General features: G+C 38.0%; 1 protein-coding gene across 5 annotated transcripts in view; it reads right to left on the bottom strand.

Moving 5' to 3' along the window:
• Positions 1-12392, bottom strand: part of ccdc85a (coiled-coil domain containing 85A) — a 52259-nt gene extending 39867 nt beyond the window's left edge. For 2 of the 5 annotated variants that reach the window (XR_014533212.1, XR_014533213.1), the window contains exons 1-2: positions 11526-12392; positions 9006-10430 (exon numbers count right to left, since the gene is read on the bottom strand). Coding sequence is in view for 2 of the 5 variants with exons in the window: in XM_083539475.1 (XP_083395601.1) it covers positions 8155-8192; positions 9452-10430; positions 11526-11765 (1257 nt within the window). In the remaining 3 variants the exon portion in view is untranslated. Of the gene's footprint in view, positions 1-3790; positions 8193-9005; positions 10431-11525 lie in introns of those variants that run through there. The other 3 variants (XM_083539475.1, XR_014533214.1, XM_083539474.1) reach the window with 3 other exon arrangements.
• Between the last annotated feature and the right edge of the window lie 257 nt (positions 12393-12649).

Below are 12649 nucleotides of genomic sequence, written 5' to 3'. Positions count from 1 at the left end.
AAGTGTGTCTCCAATGTTCATTAATTACAACCCTTTAGAGAAAACCCAGTAGGGTTTGTGCAATCCTATTTTATAAATAAACTATTTATATGCCTACAGAGCTTAAATTATGTTTTTGGGCAGTTTTAATCATCTAATAGTTTCTAATAGATAGTTGTAATACTCTAATATCTGTTTAATACTCTAGCATATTTAAAATTATCCACTTTTTTCACTTTATTGTGAATACAGTTTTGGTTAGATATTTCCACTGTCACTTGAGCTTAATTTTTGGCTACAGATAATTTTTTTATAAAAAAAAAGTTACATGCCTTTCAGTACAGTTCTAGACAGCTTTTTTTTTTTTTTTTTTTTACTGCTATATAGCATGGACATGGGCTAGACTACAGAGCAGACATGTACTTCTGCTAATTGTACAAGAATTATATGGAGCATAAGCTTGAACACTAAGCTGTTTGTTTGATATTTCAACATTTCTACAGAATGCAATAAATCATTAGATTAACCAATACATGTGCTATCTGTAATGCTGATAGGATGGACCTGTTCACTTTGCTTACTAGGATTTTTGTGTTAAATGTTGGCACCACTACTTAAAACTTATTAATCTTTTCCTACCTTTACTATGTACACGCAGCGTTAACAAGCCTGTAAGAAAAGACGACGCATTGCAGATGCAGCTGCACAGAACAGAGAAGAAATTCCAACACTGGGACAGTGAAGGATATAGTATAGTCTTTCATACTCAGTCGATCTCATTGCTTTTTGGAGAGACTTTGTGTTCCTATAACCACCGTAACAACACTGTAATTGCTGCAGATTTCTGATGCTTTGAATCATTTATGAACGTAAAATGAAAGAGGATCATTTGGGGGAGAAGGCTGCATTTGAAATTCAGTCTGCATATGAGGTCAAAGTCATGTGCACAGATGATAATATAGGATAAACTGTTTATGTTGATGGGAATTCACAAAGTAATGCCAGCAGGCTTCTGTGTACTTTTGTCCTGCCACTGTGACAACTGCTCTGTCTTATGCTTGTTCCCTCTGTCCAGGGCAGCTCTCATCTGCATAAAAAATTTATTTTAATTGCCTTGGCAATAACCTGGCTCGCGCCTCAATTTCCTTCAGCCAAAATGCCTCACTCCTCAGCAGAGAGTGTGGTAGATGGTGGTGCTGACTCGTCCATCCAGCTGAGCTATGCATTGTGCCTCAGGACCTCTGGGCAGATTTTGCAATGGTTTCTGTACACCACACCTAAGTTTCATAAGAATAGTTTTTGCATGTTTTACATCCGTGTACATGAAAGTTGATATTGGATAACGTTAAAAGATTCAGATTTAGAAAAAGAAAAAAGAAAAATCCTGGCTTACATATACGGTACACTAACAAGCGCACACACATGCACACACACAAATGTGAGTCACAAACTGCAGTTGTGTAGAGAGTTGTGTGGCTGAGTTTGAGTTGAAGCAATTTAAAAACTTTTAGCATGCATATATTGCCGATATACAGTGGGTGCATTATGTTTTTATGCATCATAAGACATCTGCAAAATGCTTATTGAAATGATAAATAAAATATTCTGTTGCAAATAAGTCTTTCCACATAACCTTCCATTCATTAACATTAACATTAGTTTAAAACAGGTCCATCATTTTGTTTATTTTAAATCTTATCATGAACAAATAGACAGCACATGTTTATTGTAAAAAATAGCATCGCTGTTGTTTCCTGCACGACTCTGTCCTTTCCTACATGTCACTATTACAATATATTCACTTCAACACAAAAATCTGCAATGGCACAAAAAGGGGCATGCCTAAACTCACTGCATTCCTGGTTCCAGCTAAGTTATGCCAGCTCTCATGTTATTCTTAACAGCTGACGTTTCACACTTTTCTGACAACAAGCATCAAAATGTTCAGAAGGACGAACTCTGATTGCCTGTCCAGTTTTGAGCATTCAAAAAAAAAAAAAGATAATCAGGAAATTGTCTGTACTTGGTCATGCCAATTTAAAAAGCCTCTTTCTCTGAAAGCAGGTGATTTTTGCCTGTTGAATGACAAGAAAAAATTCACAAATAAGTTAGCTAAAGGACATGTAAATTAATATCTTATTATTAACACATTATTGTATTATTATGTTCAGACAAGATTCTAAAGACTATATGTCTAAATAGATACCTGACCATTACACACATATGGTTTTTCCCATACTGTTGCCATAAAGTTGGAAACAATTGTGTAGATTATTTTGTATGCTGTAGCACTGCTATTCCTGTTTACTGAACCCAAGAAAGCCAAACCTATTATAGCATGATGATGTCCTGGTGCACAAACTGAGGTACATAAAGAAATGGTTTGCCAACACTGGATTGGAAAAACTTGATTGGCCTGCACTGAGCTTTAACCTCAGACCTTCTTGTCTGACCTCACTAATGCTTGCACAAATCCCCACAGCTATGCTCCAAAATCTAGTAGAACACCTAGTAGAGTTTATTATAACAGCAAAGGGGGACAAAATCAGAAGGAATTTGGTCAAGTGTCTAAAAGCATTTGGCCATACAGTCTATCATTAGGCATTACCGTTATGCCACACATACTATATTACACACACACACGCACACACACACACACACACACACACACACACACACACACACACACACACACACACACACACACACACACACAGAGGTACACCTTTAATAACACAATCACAGTCAGAGGTTTATGATCGCAGTCCCACCGAACAGATAATATCGCAAGAAGAAATTAAAGAAAATAGCCCTTTAAGACAGGTAACAGAATGCCAGTAGGTACAGCTTCAATTGCATACATAAAGTATAGTAATACATACAGTTGCCCATGACACAGCAGAAAACATTCCTGTGGCCAGCATACATATAACTGCTTCAAATTGACAAGGACATGGCTCAGTGTCAATATACAGCATTCCATGTATGTCTTCCATAGAGACTGCATTACTCCAGACTTGCACTGGATGATTCCCATGTTCTTGATATCCTGTCAGACATGATGACTTTCTTTGCACACACTGCTTTGCTCATTTAATCTGTCCAACCATGCATGTACTTTTACATTCAGATTCAGCAATTACTTGACTTTCCAGCTTCTGTCTTGCTGGTTTTCTGAGGTGAGTGAGGGCAAAGTCTGAGGTGCCTCATTGCTAGTGATTTGCAGTGGGTGAAGTTTTCGCTGCAGTAAAATAGCTGAATATGCTGGATGACTGGCCATTTCTTTCATATGGATGCGGTAGCTCTCCCACACACAGGTAAAATGTAAACTACCCCATAACCTGCCATGTGTATTACCTAAGGTTATTTATAATGACTGTTAATGTAGAACACTATATACAAAGTATTTACAGGTACCAATTAAAGAACATGCATTAAAAAAAAAAAAAAAAAAAAAAGATTTAGCCACATAAAAAATGTTTGTACTAGTACACTATGTGGTATATGATTAAATGTAGCCTATAGTGTAAGAGGATATATAAAAAAAAAGAGGTTAAGTACGAGCTCAGCAGCTGTCTTCCTGGCGCCATTCCTACACTGACCGATCACAATTCACGCCCACACACAGTAGGTACTCTCGGGTTCTGGGTAATGATTTGACCAACAACTCCTCTCTCTTTCACTCAACCATGAGCCCAGCAGGTGATTCATCTATAGATATAGCATAGCGAGATTCTGGCTATATGTAAAACACAGGCCTGTTCAAGATGTTCCAGAAAAAGTGCAAAAATTAATTCTATAAGCAGTAGTCAAAACAGATAATGGGAATTATTTTAATATAACCAAAAGTAGACAGTTGCCCATTTGAAGCTGACATAAATTAACATACATAAACACAAAGAGGTCTGTGTTAATAGCATGTAAGTCATGTCTGCAACAGATTTAATGAAGGATGGATTCTTTTTGTCATTATATAAAAATATACTGTATGTAATTTCCTGGATATTAATTAATGTTATTAGTAAAACAGAGAAACCTGTACTAAGCAGTAACACATATACAAAAGCTGTTATTGTTACATATTCATAGCATATTAAATTTTATAAGATATAAATAAATATTTCATATTATTTTGGCACAACCTTGATATGTATTACTAATACATTTACTATTCCAAAATCTTACTTTATGACAAAAAACATAAAGGTCCTAAACAGGACCTTCTACTCATATGGTACTGGAGTATCTACAATGATGTCATGTCACCTGGCATGTATATACTTAATTGTGCAACATTTGTACTTCATTATAATATGATGATTATTAATAGCATTTATTTTAGTGATACATATTGAATATAGTAAAACAACTTGCAGGTCTACATTCATATTGTGGGTATGTCAAATACGATTTACATTAAAATTTCTTAAAAGATTTATTATTTAAATGCATTATTAATATTAATTAGCCTATAATTTCAGCCTACTCTTTGCAGTGAAAATAACAAGGAAGCAAAAATTGTTTTAGTATATATTTATTATGTTTTAATTAGGGCTGTCAAAATTAATGCATTAATAACGCATTAACGCAAGCTCATTTTAACGGCAGACATTTGATTAAATGCAATGCATTTCTGTTCGACCATTTTTTATTAATAAAGATAAATAAATAAAGAGGTAAAATTAAAAAGTTCAACATTATAAAACACCATAATTACTTTACAACATTTACAAGAATAATTTGTTTTCATGCTCTATGTTGAGTTTTAGTTAAACTAATAATAAAAATACATTTGCATAAAGCATCCAAATTTGTCCATGTTATTTAGAGTATTGAAAACTTAAAAAGTATCCATTTAAGGTAGATTTAGAACAGATAAAAAATGTGCGATTAAGTTAATTGTGAGTTAATTAATGGCAATCATGCGATAAATTGCGATTAAATATTTTAATCGATAGCCCTAGCTTTAATATATATTTTAAATCTACACTAGTATTTTTATTTATGATATTTTATTAAATATATTCAATATATTACATCTTTTAAACATTCCAATGTTGCAAAGCCTAAAAAGTGCAGTATATTCCTACAAATATTGTTTTTGAGATTAAGCCACAAAAAGTAACTGGATTACAATTGCTACTTGCAACAAATTGTTATATATGTATATAAATTATTACAAGTAGGACCCTTGTTTTATATTTACATATTTTGTTGTTAGTTCGCATATGTTTAGAGCCACTGGTAATGGTTATTTGTGAAATATTTTCATAGAACTATTGTAAGGCATGTTACAATATAGTATTAAAGTATTTCTGCAAATACATTTTGAAAACACAATAGTTGCTGTCTTTATATATTGTAATTACTTGCTTTACTAATTACAACTTTGGACAAATAAGGTGGTGGGACTCAAGGCATCTTAAAGACATGAAAATGTTTACTTTAGTGTTAAACCCATAGTATTCAAGTTAACTGTTTCTTACGATAAAGCAAGTAAAGCTTTGAATCAAATGCTTACTCCTGAGCTAATGAATAATCAATGACCATTGAAGCATGCATCTATTCTTTATGAGTTTCTTTTTTAAGGCTCATTCTCCACACTGCATTTAGATATTTTTTATGTAGTACACCAGCAAACTGTACATGCTGTAAACCTGAAAGCAAGCAACAATGGACATCAGTAAATATTATTTAATTAATTAAATGATCAACAAAAGGATCTTAAAATTGAAATATGATAATACATTCAGGATCAGTTAGCGATTGTCTGGATTTTAAGAGCTTGCTCAATTGAGTTAACACAAGAGACTTCTGGTAACTAATCCATAACTGCTATACAATGAAACCAGAACGGCCTCCTTCTCACAAATGGTTTTGGTGGTATGAATTAAAGGGACAGACAAACAAGACCAAGATGACGTGATGAGAAATACAAGCAATTCATTTAAATCAATTCGGGTTAATCTTAAAAGCAAACATGCAGAAGAAGCTAATCCTACTTCACATTTCCTAGTGACCCAAACTGCAAACAGTGTTTGTTACATGTCACATTGCCAATTCAAATGCTGCATATCTCCACCATTACTTATTATTTACACCAGGCACTGTCAGGACTGTTGATTCATAGACAATTTCAGATTTGTCAGAAGACCCTAAGGAACGCATACAGATGCCCATTTGAAACCAGTTCTGGTTTGTACAGTTATATTTAGCTGGAGCTTGGTCAAGGTCACAGTAGTGTCCTCTGTGAGCGAGAGATGCAGCTCAGTCTCTGGAACTCTGAGAACAGTGTAAAGGAGATTGAAATAAGATATGATCTAGGCAGACCTAGCACTGACACTGACTAAGAGGTTACAGTAATTAGCGACTGAAATGATAATAGAATGATGTACAGCCTAATACTTTAGCACGATATGAAGTCGATTTTCTACTGAAAATGCGATTTAAAAATCAATTAAAAAAACAATATCAGTTGTGTAGATTTCATTATGTAACTACAAATTTCAATGCAACCATAACACTACACCTGACATTCCCAAAAAGATGCAACAGCACTCTGTCTTTAGTTAGGCCTACAACTGAGATCATAATAAAATCTAAATAAATGATAACTAGTACATATATAAAGATGTATGATGTAATGTGTATTGGTCAGGTGTCCACTAACTGTTCCCTATATTGTGTCTATATAGGTGTTCACAATATGCAGTCCTACTTCCTAGTTCCAAACATGTTAGTGACATAATCAGTAGACATGACAAACAATACTTTTGAGGAATATAATTGCTTCAGCTGAAGATACGCCAGTTTACAGAAAGCACCTTAAATAGGAATGTACTAATTAACGTGAGCTAGCTAGTAGTCTATCTGACAGGCTATAAAGTGAGCACGGCCTAATTCCAACACTAAACAGAACATTTGGTCATATGGTGTCAAAAATGAATACTGCATAATAATTTCTTGTTTATAGAACCGATGTACAAAAGCAATATTGTCTAATTGTACGACATAGAACAAACCAAATGCCTAGTTTATAACCTTGCATGCTCAATACAGCAAGAAAAAAATATTTTATTTTAATAATCCATCATGATTAGCCAAGGACACAAAGTAATTTTCTCCTCATTCTTGTTTAAGATTCCACTAAACCAAAAGCAGATGGAAAATTTGTTGTTGTAAATTATTATGCTATCCCTGATAGAGTCAGCTCAGGAACTGTTTATGCGTGACTTGACTGGCTTCACTGGGGAGCATCTTTTTGAAATGCACTTCCGAGAAAGCTTAAGATTTAAGAAGTGAGAAAGTACTGGGTGGTGATGGTGTCTGGGACCTAGGAAATTCACTCAGTGTCTTCTGGGAAGAGCTTAACAGGATCACAAATGTATTCGAATTTGGAAGAGGAAGTATGAAAATCCAAAATAGACAGACATAAAACTAACACAAATACAAGTACATTTTATAGGTGAACGTTTTCCTTCAATTTGCCCTGAAACAGTCACTGTAGTGTGGACAGGGAAATTGGAAATCCAACTACATTCGGTAAATCAGATATTCTGTCTTTGGTTTTTGCGATAGTCACAGATAAAACTGAAATGCAGCACCCTCTCATGCAAAACATAACACTTTGTATTCACAACAGAATGACTGATCCTTAGTAACCTTAGTGACCATAGACAGTGTTATTTTTCCCTTGGCCCCATTTTTGCTAGCAACACATGAGTTTACATAAAAGCGCATGGTTTATATAAAGTTCTTGGCTAAGTTAGCCCACATCTGCACATGCTCAATTCAGGCATTTTCTTCGAGTTCATCCCTGACTTTCAGTTAGAGCAGGAAAGCTTTTTAAAACAGTGTTAATCTTACTAGTGTCTACAACATATTACAAGCATGCTCCTATCTCTGTTTAGATTTTCAATATATCACCTTTTAGCATTTATGATTGGATCTCACTGTACAAAGTCAAAACCAACTTCTGTCTTTGTGTGAACCCTCTCATTAGACATTGAACATATCTCTCACTGCAGAGCATCTGTGAATGCCTTGCAGCTAAATGCAGTCAGGTGTTAATTAACTGCTGTTATTTGTCTCTGAAATCCAACGTAAGGTAAACAGAACTGCTTCAGGAAGTGTCCCATGGTCTTGGCTAGCTCCACAATTCAGCTTTTTCCCTGCTCAGAAAATCATTAGCAGCCTCCTGCTGGAGAGAATGCCTGCCACACAACAACAGAAGCAGCTGATTTTTTTTTTTTTTTTTTTTTGAACACATTCATTATAACATTTACTAAGAGACAAAGGCAAATCAAGATAAAGGCAATGGCTCTAGATCATTCAATGGCACCAGACAGGAAGCTGCTTTAAGCCTTAATGGGATTTTGTCAGCAATGTGTAGTCACATTACCATGCATACGATTTAAAGTGGTATGAATTACATTTCAGTCATGTAGAACTACTCAATTCCGATTATGTTTCAAATGATTTATTGCACTTTTTGCATTCCACTGGTTTCGAGTTTTTTCTACATTATACAAGGAAACATTTATTCTCTATTTGTTCTCTATTCACTTATGAAGTTTTTCTGAAACAAAGAGCTTTTGGACTGATAACACAGATAAACAAAGCATTAAACACCCTAATATAGCCTGCAGCAATAGTTGGCTACAATAATAATAATTAGGATTAGTAAAAGTGAGTGGACCTTGTTGTGTTTTATACCTTTTGTGTATATCTCTTTTTGGGATCCAACTATTACTGGATATAGGTTTGTGCAGCAAAGCTTGAATATAAAATATTTATGTGAAATGTGTGTGCTTTACATTGAGTTTGAAAATATTCATTATTAACCACACACATTCCCATAATGGGAGCTTGAGTCTCTTGGGGTATGCCTGTAAGAGGGTGGTGTTAAATGAAACTAAAGCAATACTAGAGAAAGAAAAGAGAGAGGAGAGATGACCCTGTTTCTCATTACTGCAACTGTTGAAGCACTGTTTCGGCTACAGTCTTCAATTTGCCACGCCACTCACCTGGAAACACATGGCAAAAACAGTGGTGTCCACTCCTGGTCCTGCTGGGTTGTATTGTCCTCAGGTTTGTGTTGTGCCTCTGTACTTTATGGTGTGCAATTGCTTACAGTTCCCTCTGTTGAGCTCCAGTGAATAAAAAGACTTCCAAAAAATAATAGCACAGGTAGCAGCTAAAGCCTGTTCAAATCATGGCCCTTTGAGAACCACGACTGGACACCACCGACCTTTACCAGCCCTGCTCTACCTCTTCAAGGCCCCCATTTGAGCTGAGTGAGCAAAAACTAAATGCAAAAACTAAATGCACACCATTGCATAATGTATAAGTTGACTTAGCGCCTGGCTATAGGGCATTATATTTTGAAACCGATTCCCTTCATGGTGACCATGTAATATATTGAAATGGGCCTCCATGTGTGGCTGCTAGAGCAGGCTCCAGTCAGACCCACCATTCATACCACTGTAGATGCTCCTTTGATGTGGAGATAGCTCCTCTGCTGCTGACCTCCTTTGTGCCACATCTCGCCCAGGGCTGCCAAACTTGCCATGATCTGGACTGCCACTGTACTGGTGCCTTAACATCTCAGGGCTTCCTGTAATCAAACGACCCTTCTGCAGATGTTCAGGAGTCCCTGATAGTATCTGTTTGGGTTCTGGACTGCCACAAAGACTTCCAATGCTTGCCCTGTGCTTCTGAAAGAGGTCAGGGCTACCAGGAGGCTGAGAAGACACTGGCAAGTGCCTAGAAAACTGCTCTGGATTGCCTCGCTTGCCTAGCTTTTCTGGGCTGAGACCTCGCATGCCCTTATGGTCAGGACTAGAGAAAGAACCACAGCGAGGCCGGCACACTTGAGGAAAGGTGTGGGCAGCATACTCTGGACTTGTGCTCCTTCTGCGGCTCAGTTGCTCTGGAACTGGCATCTCCTCCAACATCCGGGGCTTGTGGACATGCTCAAGACTGCCTCCAGCTGGACCAGCCAGCAGCTGCTGCTTGTGTGTTAGATGATCAGGGCTGTCGGTGCTGCCTGCACTTGAAGTACTACTCCCATCCCCAACGTCCCTCAGCAGTCCTGGCCCAGGCCCGCTGGCATGTGATAGGCTGCTCTGGCTATCTATAGAGTTCCTGCAGCCTGCTGGACCTCCAGTGCTCAGTGAGCCTCCTGTGCCTCCAGAGCCCTTTTCCTCATCCAGCATGAGACACAGCTCCCTCAGCTCCAGGTTTTCTTTCAGCATCTCCTCCTGCCTCTGTTCAAGCTCCTTCAGCTTCTGCAGGTACAGGGTCACCTCCTTACGCATAATGCCTGCACTGTAGCGGCCGAGGCGCTGCCACTCCCTTGACACCTTTTTTCCCTTCTGCCGGTCATCGTCCAAAAAGCAGCAAAGGTCACGCAACTCCTGGTTATCCTCTTGGAGTTTCTGATTTACCTCCTGCAAAAACAGAAAATAGAAATAATAATCATATATACAAAGTAAAGGGCAATCCCTGTGTGATACCAAAGCCATTGTGAGCATCATAACTACACTGCTACAAACAGGAGGCGTGCTACATGCACTGAATATGAAACAGAGGAATTAACATTCTGCTATGCTCCAGACTTTCTGTCTTATGTCCAAAAAATTGCATAAAGTAATATAAGTATGTTGTAATTAGTACAAAAACTGCATGAATAATAGTGACTTTAAAATTAACATTAACATTAATACTAATACTAATAGTAATATAGGATTGTGCGAGTGGTAACTGAAAGACTATAGATAGGATTGTGACCAGAACATGGTAAATTTGAAACGCAGAATTCAGAGTCAGATTTTTTAAATGCAAGTCACTTTGAATAAAATGTATACCAAAGTCCCTGTTACTGATAAATTCATATTGCTCCACAATTATATGATTTCTCCACTCATTGCTTTTTTTTTTCTTTCTTTCTCCAGTAGCATTTTTTTTTTTTTTTAGGTGGGTGGGGACACTATACTGCAACATTCACAAACCAGCTCTAAAATACACTGCCCCATAATATAATGGCAGGGAAAAAACTTTTGACCTCCAGGTTAGGCCAACATCCAAGACCGCCTGTGGTCCCTGGTGTAACCACTGAGCAGTTGCCTTTCAAACATCTATGGCCAGGATCTCTGGAATGCTAAGTGATCTGAGATCCAGGCATTGACTCATCTCTGCATCTTTTCATGGTCCAGAAAACTTCTTTACAGAAAATGAACGAGAATAGCATATTATCCATTATATTTAAGGAAACATTGAACTAAGCAAGTTTAAATGAACAAATAACCAATTTAATACTATACATGTTAATTCAATGTATCAGTGTTAATTAAGCATTGTAATAGTTCATTTTGAACAGTGTAGGCGTTAACAATGGGTTCTTCTTTGCATCTATGCGATTCCCACACTGCTTTTCAGCAAATATGAAAGTTTTTTAATATTAAGTTTAAATTATGCGTGGTTTCTTTGCGAAACGGTAGAATTGTGAATCTTAAATCTGTATCCTCCCAGTCGCAGCGTTTTACCTTCAGTCCCCGGATCTCATTTAGGTGCTGCTGGAGCCTGCGGTTCACCTCTCGGATCAGGTTTCCGTGTTCCACTATGGCGCTCATCTTCTCGGCCTCGGCTTTACGCAGCCGCCGCACCAGCTCATCTTTACTCCACTTCAGGAGCTCCTGGTCCGTGACTTTGGACAAATCCTCGGTGCAGCTTTCCGCGCTCTTGGCTGCACCTGACTGCAGCTGTGCTTGGGCCGGCTTCTCCATCACCTTCACCAACTCAGTGGCGCACAGAAAGCGCCCCGCTGCCGCCGAACTGTGCAAACAAGACGCAAGACGCCCAGCGCAGACGCTTCTGCAGGAAATGTGCTTAGATCCGAATCAGGAGACTCTCATAGTGAGACTCCCAGTGCGGTGCATGCGGTCCGTATAAACCTGCAGCTGCAACCTGAGAGTACCGGGAAGAACTTGTCTTCCTTCTGCTCCTCCTCAGGCTGGCTAAAACCCGTATTTAAGCAAGAGATCTTGATCCTCACCTCTTGTTTCTTCCGTCATGTCTCCATTTCAGTGATCAGTATGAGAGCAAGACCCGCCATGGAAGACCGACACTGACCACTACAGCATCACACATCCGTAGCGCAGGCCAGCAAACCGGTGCACAGCCCAGTCTCTCTCTCTCTCTCTCTCTCTCTCTCACACACACACACACACACACACACACACACACACACACACACACACACTCTCTCTCTCTCTCTCTCTCTCTCTCTCTCTCACACACACACACACACACACATATACACACACACACTCTCTCTCTCTCTCGCTCTCTCTCTCTCTCTCTCTCGCCCACTTCCTCCTAATAGGGATGGCCTAGCACTTTTTATTGTCGAGCTCCACCTGCTGTTTTCATTTTGAGTTTTTACATTTACATGCAAACACAAAGCTTGTGTAGAAATCCCCTTAAAAAATGAGTACCATCTTTACATCTATCCCTCTCTTCCCCTCGCCCGTCTTCTATCTCTCTCTCTCTCTCTCTCACACACCCACACCTAAGGTTTTCTGATTCTGTCATTTATCAGAGTGCAATAGGATACCTGGACTTTTTCATTTACTTACGGACCCATCAAATGGTTTTTAGCCTAAAACTG

The sequence above is a fragment of the Silurus aristotelis genome (assembly GCF_946808225.1).
Source record: "Silurus aristotelis genome assembly, chromosome: 4".
NCBI lineage: Eukaryota > Metazoa > Chordata > Actinopteri > Siluriformes > Siluridae > Silurus > Silurus aristotelis.
The sequence above is the reverse complement of the archived record's forward strand: the minus strand, read 5'-3'. Positions and strand labels throughout refer to the sequence as shown.